The sequence below is a fragment of the Mustela nigripes genome, chromosome 3, assembly GCF_022355385.1.
Source record: "Mustela nigripes isolate SB6536 chromosome 3, MUSNIG.SB6536, whole genome shotgun sequence".
Taxonomy (NCBI): domain Eukaryota; kingdom Metazoa; phylum Chordata; class Mammalia; order Carnivora; family Mustelidae; genus Mustela; species Mustela nigripes.
Genome location: NC_081559.1, coordinates 38,539,361 through 38,558,925, shown reverse-complemented (window position 1 = coordinate 38,558,925; position 19,565 = coordinate 38,539,361). Strand labels below are relative to the sequence as shown.

At 37.4% G+C, this 19,565-nt stretch overlaps 1 protein-coding gene across 1 annotated transcript in view; it reads right to left on the bottom strand.

The window, feature by feature from the left end:
• The window catches only part of PSMD1 (proteasome 26S subunit, non-ATPase 1), a 91,742-nt gene that overhangs the window by 3,380 nt on the left and 68,797 nt on the right, over positions 1-19,565 (bottom strand). The window contains exons 18-23 of the mRNA XM_059393703.1: positions 19,123-19,239; positions 12,286-12,388; positions 7,740-7,909; positions 5,455-5,547; positions 3,783-3,869; positions 3,107-3,253 (exon numbers count right to left, since the gene is read on the bottom strand). Coding sequence (XP_059249686.1) covers positions 3,107-3,253; positions 3,783-3,869; positions 5,455-5,547; positions 7,740-7,909; positions 12,286-12,388; positions 19,123-19,239 — 717 coding nt within the window. The remainder of the gene's footprint in view (positions 1-3,106; positions 3,254-3,782; positions 3,870-5,454; positions 5,548-7,739; positions 7,910-12,285; positions 12,389-19,122; positions 19,240-19,565) is intronic.

Genomic DNA, 19,565 nt, shown 5'->3' with positions numbered 1-19,565 from the left:
GCTCAACTGGAATGAAATAATCCAACTCAAATCCTGCAGTATAAACAACATAAGGAAAAAGCCTTATAGCAACGTGGTTTAGTTTACTTTATTTTTAAAAAAGTAATCTCTACAACCAATGTGGGGCTTGAAACTACAACCCCAAGATCAAGAGTTACATGATCTGTCCAAGTCAGCCAGGTGCTCGTGACCTTTTTACCACTGTAAAACCACTGTTGTCTCCAGCAACAATTTTTTTCTTTTCTTTTTTTTTTTTAAGATTTTATTTATTTATTTGACGCAGAGAGAGCGTGCACGCACAAGCAGGGGGAGCTGCAGGCAGAGGGGAAGCCCAATGTGGGGCTCGATCCTAGGACCCCGGGATCATGACCTGAGCCGAGGGCAGGCACTTAAATGACGAGCCATCCAGGTGCCCCAACCATTTTTCTTTTAAAGCATATTTTGTCTGATGTTAGTACAGCTGCTCCAGCTCTCTTTTTGTTACTTGTTGGCATGGGATATCTCCCTATCCTTTTGCTTTTAATCTACTTCAATCTTTGAATCTAAAGTATGTGTATGTTTTAAGATCTTATTTTTTTTTTTTTAAGATTTCATTTTTATTTATTTGACAGAGAGAGATCACAAGTAGGCAGAGAGGCAGGCAGAGAGAGAGAGAGGAGGAAGCAGGCTCCCTGCTGAGCAGAGAGCCTCGGGCTTATTTCATAAGTGAAATATCTGTCATATTTATGTTGTTCACTCTGTCATTCTGAACTCACTGGAGAGAAATTGGGACTTGATCCCAGGACCCTGAGATCATGACCTGAGCCGAAGGCAGCGGCTTAACCCACTGAGCCACCCAGGCGCCCCAAGATCTTATTTTTTTAAGCAATCTCTACACCCAAGGGTCGGGTTCCAACATATAACCCTGAGATCAGGAGTTGCATGCTCTGCTGACTGAGCCAGCTAGGAATTCCATAAAGCATGTCTTTAGTAGAGAGCATATAGTCAGATCATTTCTTTTTTATCTGTTTGGCTTATCTCAGCCTTTTAATAGGTGTGGTTAGTCCACTTATATCTCCTGTGATCAGGGCCCCTGGCTGGCTCAGTTTATTGATACAGCATGAGACTCTTGATCTTGGGGTCATGAGTTCCAGGCCCATGTTGGGCCTAGAGCTTACTTAAAAAAAAAAAAAAAAAAAAAAAGACATCTCATGTGATTACTAAAATTTGCTCCTGCCATTTAAAAAAAAAATTTTTTTTTTATTTATTCATTTGACAAAGAGAGAGATCACAAGTAGGCAGAGAGGCTGGCGGAGAGAGGGAGGGGGGGATGCAGGCTCCCCGCTCAGCAGAGAGCCTGATGCGGGGCTCTATCCCAGGACCCTGAGATTATGACCTGAGCCGAAGGCAGAAGTTCAACCCACTGAGCCATCCAGGCGCCCCTGCTCCTGCCATTTTGATGTTTTTTGTATGTCTTATATATTTTTGTTTCTCAATTCTTCCACTGCTGGCTTCTTTGGTATTAAATAGATATTTTCTAGTGTACTAAGTTTAATTTTCTTGTTTCTTTTAGTCCACTTTTAGAATTATTTTGTCAAGTGGTTGCCTTTGCAATTAACATCTCGATCTCACTGGAAAACTGTAACTTAATTTCACTAGTATACAAAAACTACACTTCAATATACTGGTATTTCCCTATTCCTTTGTGTTATGGACTGAATGTTTGTGTCTTTCCACCCTGCCATTCATATGTTGAAATCCTAACCCCCGAAGTGATAGTATTAGGATGTAGACCTTTAGGAAGCAATTAGGTCACCAAGGTGAAGACCTCATTAATAATGATATCAGTGCTCTTATAAGGAGAGACATGAAAAGAGCTAGTTTTCCTTTCTCTCTGTCTTAGAAGATACAATGAAAAGAGGGCCTTTACTAAGTAGGATGAGGGCCTTTACTAAGAACCCAATCATGCTGGCACCCTAATCTTGGACTTCTAGCTGCTACAACTGTGAGAAATGTTTGTTGTTTAAGCCATTCAGTTTTAAATACTAGGTGGCAATCTGCTATAGTGCCAGAGCCTTGACATATTTCATGCATATTTCAACTTTACACTTTTATACAGTGTGTGCACAACTTATGATTACTTTATACACTTGTCTTTTAAACCAGATAGGAATGTTGGACAGTGCAATATTCCTCATTTAACAGATGAGTAAACTGAAACATGAAACATTAAATGACTTGTCTTAGTTAAACAGCTAAGAAATGGCAGAGCTGGAATATAAACTTAGTTCCACCCAATTCTAGCTCTTCACCACTAAATATAGCCATCTTCCATCCCTGTCCGTCTCCTTTAGATGATAATCTAGTCAGGTAAGACCGTGGCTCATAAGTGTAGGTAAGAGATGCCTTCTACTCACCACCATCAGGGACCACTTTCAAGTAGATGAGAATGGGTTTATTTTTTTTTAGAAATCTCATCTATAACATTTTAGGCAGGTCCAAGATCTGGATGTATTAAATGTATCTACTGCTGGCTTTCTAGTTTTTCCAGTTTCAAGAACAGAGAAAAAAGACATTATCATGCTCAAATTACTGATTTGCATTTGTTTCTAACCTGATACATTCTTCCTAAGAAAAATTAAATGGCAGGAAGATCCTTTTCAAATTGTAAAATTCAGTGCTCTAATGCCTGTGTATTAACTTACATTTTCACTCTTTGTCACATTCCTGAGTTAGGTATAATTCTTATTTTCAGTAGAGGAAACTGAGGCAGAGAAAGGTTTAGTACTAGACTCAAGGTTACAAAGGCTGTAAATGGTAGAATCAGGAGTCAAACTCAGGATGTCTGATCCCAGAGTCTATGCTCCTAATAACGATGCTGTGTTAGAAAGGTCTATAGTGTACCCTTCTGGTAGAGGAAGGATGTTTGTAGGGTTACCCAAAGGAAAAAGAAAATCTGTCCCCAAATCTACATGAAATGGGAGGGAATGTTCTCTCTTTTGCTAAGAGATTTGTATCGAGAGCTTTCTCCAATGCTTTGGAGATGTATTCTTCTCTGTCAATATACCACTGTCCCATGAATTACTATCCCACTGGTATATATAGCTTAGGGCCATCAATAACTTACTGGTTTGAAAGGCTGGTATCTACAAGTCTCTGGCATGGTCAGGACCTTAAGCTGGGCAGGCATAACTCGGGCAGGGTTATCCAATAACTGGAAGTTTGGCTCAGGTTCTTTTTTCTTCTCTTTTTCTTCCTTTTTTTCTGCTTCATCCTGGAAAATATTAAAAAATAGCCCAACAAAGGTTCACTTCTCTTCCACATCACCGAATAATGTTTGATAAAGTTTACTGAGCAACTCGTAGGCACAAGGGGTAGCTAGGATTAGATATAATGAAAGTACAACCAAAGTCATACTAGACTCAGAGGATGGAGAGGGTAACTGTGAAGGGTGAGAATCTGTGTAACTTGGTTTTAGAGGATGAGGTTTTTCTACCAGGGTAGACCAGAAAAAGAGGGTCCATTTAAACAAATGATATTCTCCTTGCTTAAAGGGCCTTTATTTCTCCCACTATCATCTCATTGTCTGAAAATTCTACACTGCCCTTCAAAACACACCTTAGTAATAGTTTTCTCTAAGAACTCAAGTATCTTCCAATTAAAACTACTGGAGTCTCTGCTTGGAACAGGATACTTATTTAAGGGAAGCCAAAAACAAGGTATGGTAACGTTCACTTAAGGAAGAGTCTGGACCATGACAGAGATAGATATATCAACCCACATGACCACCAAATTATACCTACCACTTCCATTTTCTCCTCTTCTTTTTTTTCCTTCTCTTTTTCCTTCTTTTTAGCCTTGGCAGTAATAGATAACACAGCAGTGGAAACCTGGAGGAAGCAAACAGGGTAAATCATAATCCCTTACCTACACACAAACATACAAGCCCAAAGAGAACTCGATTCGACAATACTACTTGGTTTCCTGGCGGCATCATAAAAAATCAAATCATTAGGGAATACATGGGAAAAGCAAGCAGCACATTTATTCACATTTACTATTATGGTCCTCAGGTGACTCTTCTAATTTCTGGAGGCTTGTGTCCTATATAACTTACTATTTTTTTTTTTTTTAAATTGTAGCCTACCTTAGATGTGGATTTGCTATCATGCAATTCGGAGATATCTGGGTGCTGCACCTTTTTTTTACTTTATAGGGAAAGCACTAAAAAACAAAAAAAATTCCTCCAAACATGGTCATAAAGATATTCTTACCATATCAGATGTCCTACAACTGTAATACACAGTGGGTAAGTGGTTAGCCTAGAATTACCCTTCCTGATGGGTGTCCCTGAAATCAGGGTGAAAAAGACTTTGAAAGGCTGGTACTACTGGTATAAAGCTGATTTTGTTTCTGATCCAAAAGCTGGGCATTTGAAACAGAGCTGATGAAATGAGACGAGATGTTGTTGTCAGAGGACAATCATCACCCACCATCCTCAAATTTGGTCAATTATATAAATATCCCCATTTACACACAATGTTTATAGCAAATAATCAACAACTGGCTAATATGGAACACTACCTTGAGAGGAAAAAAAGCATTTTCTTAAATGTAAGGTATCAGAAAGGATAATTTTACTGAGAAAAAGTCAGGGGCAAGTGCAGCTCTCGAATGCACTATAGTTCGATTTAACACACATCAGTGAGTGTTCTCAGATACTGTTGACAGAGGAATATAAGTTGGTTATATTCCTTTCACTTTGAAAGGAAATTTAGTTAATACCTATGAAAATAAATAATGTACATTACTTTTCATCAATCACATCTCATACCCTAACCTACAGATACACTTGTACAAGTTCACAAATATATGTGTATGAAGACTCTTAATCTCATTTGTAATAGTGATTAATTAGAAATCACCTGAAAATGTGCATCAAATGAAGAACCGAGAAGACAAGTAATGATATGTATACCTAAAGGGATTGTCCGTAGCAAACAATGAGATCCATATATATTGAAATTTCTAAAGGTTATTATTGTTCTTTGTTTTATTTTAAGTAGACTACACGCCCAATGTGGGGCTTGCACTCATTGTCCTGAGATCAAGAGTTGCACATTCTATCGACTGAATCAGCCGGATGCCCCTTAAAAATTGTTAAAGTAAAAACTATAAGCTGCAGAACAGTATGTCAAAAATAATTCTACCTGTGGTGTAAAAAGTATTGAAATGTGTGGAGAAAACATTTGGAGGGATTCAAATTATGATTCCTGCAACATGGGACCTGGATGACTGGGAGAGAAAAAGAGCTTTTACTTTACATTCTTGTGTAATGTTAGATTTTACCATAAGAAGTATTATTTTGAAAATATCTAATTTAAAACGTAAAAATATTTAAAACAAGCCCAAAGAAAATACTAAGTAGCTTCTATATATAAGTATAAATGCTCCCCAAGGGAACAAAGAACTTACCTTTTCCTTTTCTTTTTCTTTTGGTACTTCCAGAGGGGCAGGATATGCAAATGTGGATGGTTTACAGTTTGATTTATACTGAACTTTCGGCATCTGAAGAAATAAAAGAATTTTCTCCCTTACGTTAAAAAAACCAGGGGCGCCTGGGTGGCTCAGTGAGTTAAGCCGCTGCCTTCGGCTCAGGTCATGATCCCAGGGTCCTGGGATCAAGTCCCGCATCGGGCTCTCTGCTCAGCAGGGAGCCTGCTTCCTCCCCTCTCTCTGCCTGCCTCTCTGCCTGCTTGTCATCTCTCTCTGTCAAATAAATAAATAAAAAATCTTAAAAAAACAAAAATAACCCAAATCAATATTTAAGAATTCTACGCTTTTAGTCAGACATTTCAATCCAGGCTAAATGTTCTCTTATAGTACCTACAGGGATCTGTTTTCTCACAATGAATTTGTTCTAAAGTGCTTTATGGAACTGCCTGTAGTTCCCTATACTTTCCTGAAGCTCTGTGCCTGTTCAGAGGCACCTCTTCATCTCATCTTTACTGGCCGTACCCCCTGATTTAGTGGGTTAAGTCCCACTCATGGTGTGAGCATCAGATCAACTGTTACCTCCTTTGTAAAGTGTTATTTGATTACCTAAGCTGCATACCTAACTTCCATGTACCTTCCTTACACCACTCCAACAACCTATACAAGTCTGCACGTTTCTGTATCACATAATCCCTCCTAATAAGAGTCTAACATGAGCCTAATGAAAAAGTTAGCTTCACATTACTTATTGAGTAGGTGTTACATTCACTAGTCTGAATTTTTCTCTATTTCCCCAATTTACACCGATAGAGAATGGTAATTGGCATCACATTCACTAGGATAAGGAATCTTGTCTTTGTGTGTTAGAGGAAAAAGTCCCTATAGATCATGTAAGAGGTTTGACCATAGTGTTAAAGGTTAGGGATTGCGAAACCTAAAGAATCTTCTTCTTCTTTTTTGATTTTATTTATTTATTTGATAGAGACAGAGAGAACACAAGTAGACAGAATAGCATGCAGAGGGAGAGGGAGAAGCAGGCTCTCTGCTGAGCAGGGAGCCTGACGTAGGGCTTGATCCCAGGACTTTGGAATCACGACCTGAGCCAAAGGCAGACGTTTAACAGACTGAGCCACACAGGTGCCCCTAAAGATTCTTATCTTGAAAGATAAAACTGCTCAATATTTATAAATGTGAGTAATTTTATGCTCAAACACGTAAAGGATAAATGGCTGTATAGTTATACTGGAAAAAAAAAAAGGCAACTGGATGAAATAATCTTTATCAGCCATTTTCTGGCCTCCAATTTTTCCACTCTGAAATTTAACAGACCATTTTAACACAAGTGATGCCCAGATTTAAGAGTATTTGAAGGCGGGGTGCCTGGGCGGCTCAGTGGTTTAAAGCCTCTGCCTTCGGCTCAGGTCATGATCCCAGGGTCCTGGGATTAAGCCCCGTGTCGGGCTCTCTGCTCCGCAGGAAGCCTGCTTCCTCCCCCCTCTCTCTCTGCGTGCCTCTCTGCCTACTTGTGATTTCTCTCTCTCTGTCAAATAAATAAAATCTTAAAAAAAAAAAAAAAAGGATGGTGTGATGACAGGAGATGGGTCACCTTTAGTCCTTGAGTCATGTGACCAGTTTCTGTCAGATTCCTCAGATCCTCAACGATGGCCTTGTTTTCTGCCACTACCAGAGAGACATCCTCCCATTTTGCTCTTCCTTTTAGCTGTAATCCTTTCTTCCATCAAATATTCCAGCATCACACAACTCTGAAACATGGCCCTGTCTCAAACCTTCACTCCTTACTAAGATTTAGTTCGGGTCACCTTTCTTTCCTGCCGAAATTACTGCAATAGCATTCATTGTAATGGACTTCTACTGATACCAGAATGTTGTTTCTAGAATGCAAATCTCATCATGTCATTCTGCAAGAAATCCTTCAATAGCTCCCAAAGAACTTCAGTAATAAAACTGAATAAAACTGAAGAATGATCTATAGATCACTCTTACATAAAATATTTTTATATTTTCCCCTCTCTTACCATTCCCTCTCAACTGATTCATCCAAGGTTAATGCTAGTAGGGAGATTTGATTTTCAAAACTTCCACTGACACACTCCACTCAACAAGGTGATGACTCAATTTAAAGGGGAAATACAATACTGGTGAGATGCCAACTCATTTTTAAAATTTCATGAAAATTCTTATGAGTGGGTGGTTAGGATACAGTGAAGATGATACATTATAAAACCGAGGTGTTACAAACATACCTTTAAGTCCTTGTTAAGGCCAATGACACAGGTAGGGGTATAAGCCAATGACAGGAAGTGTGAAAGAGGAAACCAGAACCAGAATTGGGTAAAGACAAGGACACCGACTACAGAAGGCATATGGGTGTGCCCAGTCCTGGACTGCAAGGAGATTGTGACATTATGACCACCTGTAGAAAAAGAGAGAAACAATGAACAAAAATCTAGTAGGGTAATAAAGATATCTAAGTATTGCACTAGGGAAGCATTTGATGATTATTTTAGGAATACAGTTCATAAAAGCTGATACAGAGTAGCTGGAATTTGTTAATGTTATATTGTAATCGGGGTAATCTAGACCTTTTTTCTATATAAGTAGGAATTTTCCAAAAACAAAGCCTGAAGGATATCAAAACTGAATATTAAATTAAATATTAATCTTTATTATACATTAAGGTTTTTAATGTCCTAAGAAGAAGTAAAACTTTAGTATACATCATATTTACAAACGACAGCAAAGAGGCCAGAGGCAGATATTGTTTGCTTAGTTTTACTCTTTCTTTCTTAGTTATGTCTGAATGTAGTCAGCTCCACCATTAACTAGCCTTGTGACCTTGGATAAATCATTTTCCTTCTAAAGTCTCTTTTCCCACTGGCAAAATGAGGGTTTGGACTAGAGCACTGGAACTAGAGCTGTACCACCAACAAAAGAAAACCTTTAATCTCCATCCAACCTTTGAGTCAACTGAAAATTATTTTGCGGAAGCACAATATATGAAACAATGAAATCAAACCTAATTCTATTTAATCAGAAGTTTGGGTTGTTGAGAGGTTGAATGGCTCAGCCTGTCCTGTTTACGAACTTCATGCCACATCTCCTAGACCATCCCTTGACGGAGTGCAGAGAAACACAGTCTGAATACCAGTGAATAAGAACTAAGATCCAAGCATCAGTTCGCTGGATCTTTACTGGGCCACTTTAGAAAGTCTGAGATTCTAGGAGGCTATTAGGGGTTACAAACTTGAATGCCTTTAGGAATCGGTCAGGCAAACAAATGAGAAACCTGGCCTGGAAGCAGTGGGGAACTGAAGCAACTAGAAAGTCCATGTTGTAATTAAATAGGACATGTTACTAAAGGTATACGTCCAGAGTTGCTAGGTAATTCTACTTTTAAAAGTAGACTCTAATCTGGATTTTGTCCAAAATTTTGCACCTTGGTTAGGCAGGCAGACATGTTTAAATCCGATTTGGCCCACAGGCTACTGTATTGCAGCCTCTGGTCTATATAACAGTATTAGTGTTGGACCCCAGAACTCTGAGACACCAATCTTTTAGTTTATATAAGATACCTGATAAAGGGTATCTCAGTGGTTCAGTCCGTTAAGCATCTGCCTTTGGCTCAGGTCATGATCCCAGGGTCCTGGGATCGAGTCCTGTACCGGATTCCCTGTTCAGCGGGAAGTCTGCTTCTCCCTCTGCTCTTCTCCACACTTAAAAAAAAAAACCCAACCCTATAAAAATGGAGCCTATTTGTGCCTAGTCACCATCCTAATTTGAATTCCAATTCTGGATCTCTATTGGTCACATTTCACTTCTTTTAACCTCAGTCTCTCCCAGATGCTGTACATTAGAGTCAGGAAGTGAGAACTAATTTTACTAAGCTAGAAAAGCAGTTCAGTTTTTTATAATAATCAAATAATCTAGATTTTATTTGGAGAAAAATCAGGTACCCTTTAATTCTGTTTTTCCAACAGGGATGAGTTATATGCATTTATTGTCTGCTTGTGCTCTTCCCTATGCTAACTACCACATTCACCAAATGCATTATATATTGAGAATTTTGAACAAAATACTGAAAAGAGATCCCAAGGAGCCTCTACTCTAGTGGAGAAGACAAATAACTAGATAATTAAACTAGGGCATACAAGCATTATGAGACTGAAACCTGGACACTAGGGAGGACATATAGCTAAGCATGGCATCTAACCCAGGGTGAAGGCTGGGTAGGGCAAAGGAGAGGGGAAGGCTGCTCAGAATACATGATAATATTTTTAGTTCTAAAGCTGAATTCCCTTTATTTCAGTGAAACCCATTTTCTTCAGACTTAGAAACTAAACTAGTCTTTTGTTCCACGAGTCTAAGATTTAATACAAAACAAGAAAGAGTTTATCCCATTGGTAGTGTTTACACAGTTTTACAAACTTTGGTCATAAACCTTAATTTTTGGCTCTTCTCCCTGAAGAGACCAAATCATTGAGTGAATTCCCATAAACTTCAACTTCACTCATTCCTTTGAAGCTGCCCTAGAGATCCTCCATTAACACTAACTTCTGAGAGCCAGACTGCAGGACTACATGTTTTTTGTTGGTTTTTTTTTTTTGTTTTACTTTTTCTTTTGCAGCTGCAGCAGTTTGTAGGACAGGATACTGATAAAGTGAAAAGGGTGAGAGAAAAATTCGGCTTGTAATAGTGAACACAGCAGCACAGAACTTTTAAGTACTGAATAACACTAAAATAAGTAAGGCGAAAAACATAGTAAATAAAAAGATAAACGGAAAGAAGCATCAAAACTTGACTGGTCCACTGACAATTCAAAGAGATACTCATAAAAGGCAGTGAAGGGAGAGGGGCTGACAGGGGAAGGAAGGGAGGGAGAGAGAGGACTTCTAGTAAAGATTAAAATAAGGCCGAAACAGAGAAGTATCCTCCCCTAATTCTTTTTTTCTTTTTCTTTTTTTAATTTTTATTTTTTAAATTTTTTCTTCTCTTGGTGTTTTTTTTTTTTAATTTTTTTATTTTTTATAAACATATATTTTTATCCCCAGGGGTACAGGTCTATGAATCACCAGGTTTACACACTTCACAGCACTCACCAAAGCACATACCCTCCCCAATGTCCATAATCCCACCCCCTTCTCCCAACCCTCTGCCCCCCAGCAACCCTCAGTTTGTTTTGTGAGATTAAGAGTCACTTATGGTTTGTCTCCCTCCCAATTCCAACTTATTTCATTGATTCTTCTTCTACCCACTTAAGCCCCTATGTTGCATCACCACTTCCTCATATCAGGGAGATCATATGATAGTTGTCTTTCTCTGCTTGACTTATTTCGCTAAGCATGATATGCTCTAGTTCCATCCATGTTGTCGCAAATGGCAAGATTTCATTTCTTTTGATGGCTGCATAGTATTCCGTTGTGTATATATACCACATCTTCTTGATCCATTCATCTGTTGATGGACATCTAGGTTCTTTCCATAGTTTGGCTATTGTGGACATTGCTGCTATAAACATTCGGGTGCACGTGCCCCTTTGGATCACTATGTTTGTATCTTTAGGGTAAATACCCAATAGTGCAATTGCTGGGTCATAGGGCAGTTCTATTTTCAGCATTTTGAGGAACCTCCATGCTGTTTTCCAGAGTGGCTGCACCAGCTTGCATTCCCATCAACAGTGGAGGAGGGTTCCCCTTTCTCCGCATCCTCGCCAGCATCTGTCATTTCCTGACTTGTTGATTTTAGCCATTCTGACTGGTGTGAGGTGATATCTCATTGTGGTTTTGATTTGTATTTCCCTGATGCCGAGTGATATGGAGCACTTTTTCATGTGTCTGTTGGCCATCTGGATGTCTTCTTTGCAGAAATGTCTGTTCATGTCCTCTGCCCATTTCTTGATTGGATTATTTGTTCTTTGGGTGTTGAGTTTGCTAAATTCTTTATAGATTTTGGACACTAATCCTTTATCTGATATGTCATTTGCAAATATCTTCTCCCATTCTGTCAGTTGTCTTTTGATTTTGTTAACTGTTTCCTTTGCTGTGCAAAAGCTTTTGATCTTGATGAAATCCCAATCGTTCATTTTTGCCCTTGCTTCCCTTGCCTTTGGCGATGTTCCTAGGAAGATGTTGCTGCAGTCCTCCCCTAATTCTTAACAGATAATATAGCAGAAACCAGCAAAAAACTGTAGTAGTACTGAATGAACAAGAATGAACAACTAAAGCGTTGTATGTAAAAGTACAAAGCTCAAAAACTGGCAGCTAAAAGAAATAAATGGATTATGGAATAGTAAAATGTTACTCCTAAATCCTATTTAAAAACCAATTACCCAAAGTAGCCAACCTCAAATGGCTACATCCTGTATGATTCCAGCTGTATAATACTCTGGAAATGGAAAAACTAAAGTTACAGAGACAATAAAAAGATCAGCGGTTGCCAGGGGATTGTATGGAAGGAGAGAGAGGAAAAAAGGTGGCACACAGAGGATTTTTAGGGCAATGAAACTATTGCCTATGATGTAATGGTGGATATATAATTATGCATTTGTCGAAACCCATAGAAAATGAACTTGAATGTAAACTAGGGACTGATAAAACCCAGCCAATTCAGTGTCAATTTCTATGAACTATAGGTTCTATGTTTCCTCTAGGAATAATTTTCCCACAGAAAACTTCCCAAACAATTCCCCAAATAATTTTCCCAATTTCTACTATGTCATATAGTTAGAGCAGATAGGTACTTCATCAGATTTAGTTTAAATAGATAAATACATCTGGAAGATTTAAAATTTACCTGCATCCAGTATGCCTTGTGCCAAAATAGCGCCAAACTTGGCCATGACATCATCATGTTTATCATTGATAACTTTGGAATACAGCTGTCTGAACTGATTCACCTGAAGGAACATGCAAAAGAATTGTAGTCATATCATATTCATTTGTGGAGCCATTTCAGACCAGGGAATAAATAGACTGTTCAAATTATAATGAAAATTGAGCTCTGAAATTCACAACATTCAAAAAGAGAGAGATACAAACCAGGTATCAAGGCAGAAAAGTTCCATAGTTGAAATCATGGGTGTTATGACTTGTCATAAGAACTGGAACACCAGTTCTGTTTTCAATCCTCATTCCCCAGTGGGTGATTCAAACTCATGGAAATGCTGAATGTGACTTTGAATCGCACCACTGTTAGCAGGCTTAAACAGTTCAAGCGAACACTGAGGCTTTAATTGTACTGTGAATAACAGCTACTTTGCTTACCATCACCCTTATAGATTTCCTAGCAGGCATAATCCTTCAATTCTGTCTTCAAGTAAACTACCCTTTAGTGAAGATGTGTGAGGCATATTTTGGATTTAGTGTATATTCACATCAAGATTTTCATTACATACACATATTAATTTTGAGAACACGTGCTAACTCAGGGTGGAATTACTGGAATTTTTGTTTCTTTATTTTTTTCTGTATTCTTAAAACTAATATATATTACTTTACAATTAGAAAATAAATTTATAAAATACATGTTATCAATATATTTGTGATTGCTTTAAAACTGTGTGAGTGACAATAACGGAACTATTTTATGCTTCCTCCTTGTCTTACACTTCTGTTTTCCCACCAGTGCCTTTCAAGGGGTAGGCACCCAGGAAGAAGTCTGCCTATTCAAGAAGCACGTGATCATGGAGGTCCCCAAATTTGCCCAAAGCAGAAAATAATGACTTTGAGTTTCCTAATATAATGACCTTACTTGCATGACATATTCTTTCAGAATCTCTTCCCCTCTTCACCTGTCTTGGTCTTGGAAGCCATGCTGTGCAATGCAGGGTAAGAGAGAATCAGACAGCCTTGGCTTATAAAGATCTCTCCTTCAGTAAGTCATTTAGGAAAGTTACTTAGCTTTTCATCATTTCAGTCTCTTCATCCCTATAGGGATTATAGGATCTATCTTACACAGCTGCTGTTAAGGATTATATGATGCAGTCTATATGTAATGTAATGTGTAAACAGTGTTTTATAATTCAGTAAGCAGGATTATCCTACCATACTGTGGAAGAACCCTACCAGTCACCCTTGACTATTATCTCTGCAGCCTAATACTGCTAACAAAATGTGATGAGAAAAACAATGAACTCTCTCTGCCACTACCTAGCATATAACTATTAGTGAGCCATTTTCTTCTATAGGTCTTACTTTATCTAACTATAAAACCAGCATGACTAGATTATCATAAAATTCCCTTCTAGTTTTAAAAATCCCAAGGTTTGATGCTTTTATTCTGGTTCAAAAGGTCAAATTCCTTTGATTCTGAACTTATTTTAGATGAACACTTACATTTCCTTATACAGGATGGAAATTTTATGTGCTTAAAGGTTTATGAAATAATGTCATGAACTTATAAAAAGTAACACTGGACAAAGCACTGTATGTACATCATGAGGAAGAATTTAAATATAAAACTGTACTTAAAACAATAGGAAATCACACGTTCAGTGAAACTGAAAGACAGATTAAAAATATCAATACAAATATGTCATAGGACTCTCCAATTAAGTAGACTACTTCAAAGAGCTATTTCTTACTTATCATTTAAAAATTGTTTTCCTCACATTTTATTACTTATGGAGTAGTAATTCTCATGTTATGATTCTTCATAAAGAATTATTTTAGTAGGTTAGGATAGTATCTTAAATTTGAAGTCAAGTTTGAGATCATATACTCCCTGTACATACGGATGGGAAACTGAAGCAAGATAGGTGACGTGACTGGCCTGTTTGCGATCAAATAACTAACTGCAATCATGATGAGGATTATGATTTCTGGTTCAATTTCACTGTTATGAACAGTATGGTGCCTCCAGAGAAAGTATAATTTGTGGGAGAAAAATGTTTATTTCCCATTTTATATTACGAGCGTCTCACAGAAAAGACAAATTCTAGGCAATCCTGTGATCCATGCAGTCATTCTGCTGCACATGATTATCTAAAAATCCACCTTCTCCAAATTCATGCATTTTTAACATTCATCATATTTTTAAACTCTATACCTTATACTGCTGGGGGGAAAAACACTTTCAGGGAAAAAAAAAAGGGGAGAAGGAAATAAAGTTCTTTGGGGTCATTTCTGTTGGTACTTATCAGCTGGGTATGTTTCAATTTTTATCTATTTTCCTACATAGAGAAATAAAGCAGCACATCAAGGATGAGTTTTGAAGTTGTCTTCCTTTTCTCTTTTTCTGTCATTACATCTGCTCTTATGACTTCAACTATAGGTATATAACTTCTTCCATGAAATCCCTGAGGTCAGATGAATTTTGGAATTCAGAATTTGTAAAGATAACATGGTCTATATACCATACATATGTAATACTCAAGGGAGCATGGGAGCAATACCCTATAATCAAATAAATTAGTATTTCAGAAGGAGCTAAATGATTGAACATTAACACTAACTGGGATAAAGTCTATAAATGAGTTCATAATAATTCAAGTTTTACAGCCAAATGAGTCCTGAAAAATAAACAATCCTCTTTTCAGTTTTCAGAGCTTTTTGGATTTTAGAACTGCAGATATAGGGCTATGGACTTGTGTAGTTTCTTTGTAGTTAGTTCCCAAATCTCTATCTTCAATTCTGATTTTTTCCTTTACTCTCATCTTATTTCCAGCTGACTTGCTATCATCTCAAACTCAACATGCCTAAAACAAAAATTATCTTTATCCTTTTAAGATATTGTCAATATTATCATGATTTCCCCATGATCAATATAAAAAATGATGTTTTTAGCTCCTTTCTCAGTTTTATGAGTATTATTTTGTTTATGGTAGTTGCTTGTAGCTCTTTCTATTATCATTGACACTGTTAGAGTCCAAGTTCCTACCTTAAGGTAGGAACGGTAATATAGATTACCATTTATAAAATTTTATTCTTATAATTTCATCTTATAAAAGTTCAAAGATTTCTCCACAGAAATATTATAGGTGCTTATGATGGCTCACAAAAGCCTAATCGACTCAAATTGTGATTTTAGAACTGCAAAAGCTTATCAAGCTTGGCCAAACTTGGATCCTACTGCCAAAAGAGCACCTGCCAGTTGTGGTTACTTACCTACAGCAGGTAACCCTAGGCCAGATGATATTACGCAAGGAGGAGCATCAGAGATTTTATTTTTACACTCCAATATTTTATCTGATTCTATAAATGATAATTACGTATATGTTCAAAAATGCTAAAGGTGGATTTCACTTAACAAGGAAAACAAAAGACAGATCCTTCATAAAGAGTAGAGTTGGGTTCTTGAGTAGAAACAGTTCAAAGGACCTATAAAAAGTACATTACTCTAGTTAAAATGTTTTGAATCTCTGGTCTAAGGGCTTTCTAAATTGGGTTTGTAATCACCCAGGGGTGTATACAATGTTCCTGGGTCTATTTTGTTGAGAGTGAATGATCAAAAAAACTGGCAGAAGATGAAAGAAAAGATGCACTGGAATTAACTTAAACCGAGATCACAGTGTATATAGAACTAAGCATTAAGACAGCATTCTGCAAAAGGATGTGATGTATATGATGCTTACATAAATACTTCCTTTGGAACTTTCCACTGTGAATTTCACAAACTATCAGAGAATGTCCCTTATGGATTTCTCTGAGGGGTGGTTATAGCCTTGATGAAATTAGTACTTCATCTCCATTTTACTTCCACTTGATCTTGAGCAGTTTGCAACAACCATACAGTAGGACTCTCTAGTCTTGAGAACTTACTTCTCTTTAAGCTTTTTTTTTTTTTTTAAAGATTTTACTTATGTATTTTTTTGAGAGAGAGAGAGCGCACATGTATATGGAGGGACAGAGGGGGAGGGAGAGGGAGAGAGAATTTGAAGCCAACACTGTACTGAGCACAGAGCCCAATGTGGGGGGCTCAATCCTATGACTGTGAGGTCAGGACCTGAGCCAAAACCAGGAGTCAGATGCTTAATGGGCTGAGCCACTCAGGCACCCTTCTTCCAGTTTGTTAACAGCTTTTTCTTTTGAGCAAAAGTCACATATCATTCCAAAATAATATCAAGTTGTCTTGTTAGCAATAATCAGATAAAAGGGAGATGATATAAATGAAAGCCCACAGAAGTCTTTATAGCATGCCTGATAGCAGAAAAAAATGAAACAGAACTCAAACTTTAAGAATTCATGAGTTGAGTAAACAATTTCCCGCTAAGGAACAGTGTTTCCTGAAAAAATACTGGAGTTCTACACTGGCATATGTAGCTTTGCTTTCATAGTCAGTAGCATACACATTTAACTTTTTTCCCAGAGTTTACATTAATGGCAACAGCTAGAGCAGCTATAACTGCATGTCAGCATTCGTAATTAATACTCAAGATTCTGATAAAGCCTGAAGATGGAAGTGCTCCCCACGTATTCACATCAACGAAGACGGTTCAAAGGCATTTTATGGAATGATTAAAAAATAATAATTATTTAAATTCTGTATTTTTTCCACTTTTCTAAATGTGAAAAAGTTTTATTTATTAGAGTAAATAGTTGAATGCTTTTTCAAACTACATAGTCTACCCTACACCACCCCCATTCCAAAGGTCCCTGCCAGAGTTGGGGCGGAGTTTATGGTTGAAAAATCAACAAAATCCTACAGCAAAAGATGAAAAGACAGTAAAACATTTGTCTTGTTTACAGTAAAATAACATGAAAGCAACATGAGAGGTCAAAGTGAGTAAATACTATATATTACTGTTGGGGAGGTGCACTCTATGGCCTAAACTTCCTTCTTTAACAACATTACTCAATTGGGTAACTGCCAGCAGATAAAGCTCAGATCAAAAGCAGAAATAAAAGATGCAAAAGCTATTCATATTATAACTGATATATTTAAAAACAAAAGCTAAAAAGAAATGTGGACTCTCTGAAAAGATGTTTTCTCTAGAACATACAATATATGAAGTAATATTAAAACAAAATGAGAAGGTGGGATTCTATTTTTGCAATAACCCAGTTTTTAGAAGTCTTAACAAATGATTTTGACAGAGAGAGAGAGAGAGAGAGCAGCACTCGGAAAATGAAATAAAAATGATAGCAACTGCTTAGAAATGGGAATCTAGGGCATCTGGATGGCTCAGTTGGTTAAGCGACTGCCTTTGGCTTAGGTCATGATCCTGGAGTTCCAGGATCGAGTCCCATATCAGGCTCCCTGCTCGGTGGGGAGTCTGCTTCTCCCTCTAACTTTCCCCTCTCTCATGCTCTCTCTCTCAAATAAATAAATAAAATCCTTAAAAAAAACCCGGGAATTTATTAAACAAAGTTCTATAAAATGAGAATGAATGATCAATGAGTTCTGGAAGTTTTGCTCTTCTCCATCCTCCCTCCCCCATCAATCTACTTTGCTGAAAATAAGGATGTTCTACATGTGCTTGATGAGGCAGAAGACAGTATGCCAATGGTTTTTCCAGTTGTCAATTTCTTGACTATTTTTCAAATGGAAGCAAAATTAATAAAAAACTATTAAATGCTCTAATTTCAAATTATGAATAAAAAGTTCTGAACCTATTATATAAGGTATACACACCTATTTCATATATGAAAAGTGATCATTTTTAGTACATGTGAATAAGATCAGTGCATTTTCTCAACAAAATGAGAAGTTTTGGCTGAGGTGCTAAGATACATTAGATATCATGTTCTAACATGATGTCTGCGAGAGTGTCATGAGGATATTTTAAAACAGGTATCTCAAAATCTGTGCTGGGAGCCATCCACAAGGTACCTATGAGAAGTGGACTACAGAATGTGTGAGGGGGATTTCTGTGGGGAAAGATGAGCTGTGGGTCTTTGTGCCTCACTCCAAACCTAAAGATGGGCTTCAGAGGGACCATGTGGAGAGCTTAATAAGATCAGTGGTCACTGTGCATGGACATATGACATGAAAAGTTAAGAGAAATTAGCTATCCACTGAAGTACTAGCAGAGAGTGTGAGGGAGATGGAGAAGAGGAGGGAGAAGATGACAGAGAGGAGGAGAGAGGGACAGGGCAAGTAAAGTTACACTGAGAACCATATACTCCTAGTTACAAGGGCAAAATATGCAGGACTGGTTCTGTGAGCAGATATGGGTCAGAAAGGAGAGAGCGGTCTTGGAGCCATGTGAATGTCTCCCAGGGGGGCAGTGACATTCTAACAGAGAATCTGGATATACTCATTTCTAAACTGAGATTGTATATACCATATAAAATGAATGCAGGACTTTTTATTACCTTAAAAAGATGAATCAAAAAGTCATGGACTACCTAAATTTGCATCCTCTATCAGAGGAACAGGTTATCCTACTAAACGCATTTTAAGAGGACAGTAGGAAGTAAAAATTAAAGTTCATTTTTATGATTTCATCAACCTGTAAGTTCTAATTTTTCAAGTATGGCTAAATAGTTAAATTAACAAAGGGACTATAAATCCGTAAAAAAATGCATTTAAAGAGTGTTATATAGTTAAAGTTGTCTCTTTTACCCACCTTTTTTTTACTTCTTTTATGTTTGGTGTCCACTACATTTGAGGTAAAATTGTCCTTAAACGAGGGTAAGTTACTAAAGAAAAGCCTGAACCAGCTCTCTTCTGGAGAATTTGTTTGCTCACCTTTGGACAAGTGATTTCAGTCTGCTGGATCATGATGAGAGCCGAAGCTATCAGAGCTCCTTGCCTCACATAGTTCACAGGGTCATTTGTCATTGGCTCTAACAAATTAATTGCTTCCTGAAAACATTAAAAAAAACTTTAAATTAAGCTGGTGTAGCTGGATTTTCAAATTAGTTACTATTATTCTAAATCGGTACTTTCATCTAACATTGTAGTGAGTTCATTAAAGACTACTTGCAACTGAGTATGCTTTAAGTTTCAATACAGTTGACCATAAGTGAGAAGGAAGCTTGTAGAACTGGTGCTCCTGTCCTGAGGTAAAAGAAGTCAAAAAGAAGTAACAGAAAATGAGATTAATGTTTGATAAACACCTACTATTTTCCAGGTACAACAGCATTATATATGTTATCCCATATAATTCCATTAATCGTAAAACAAAAACA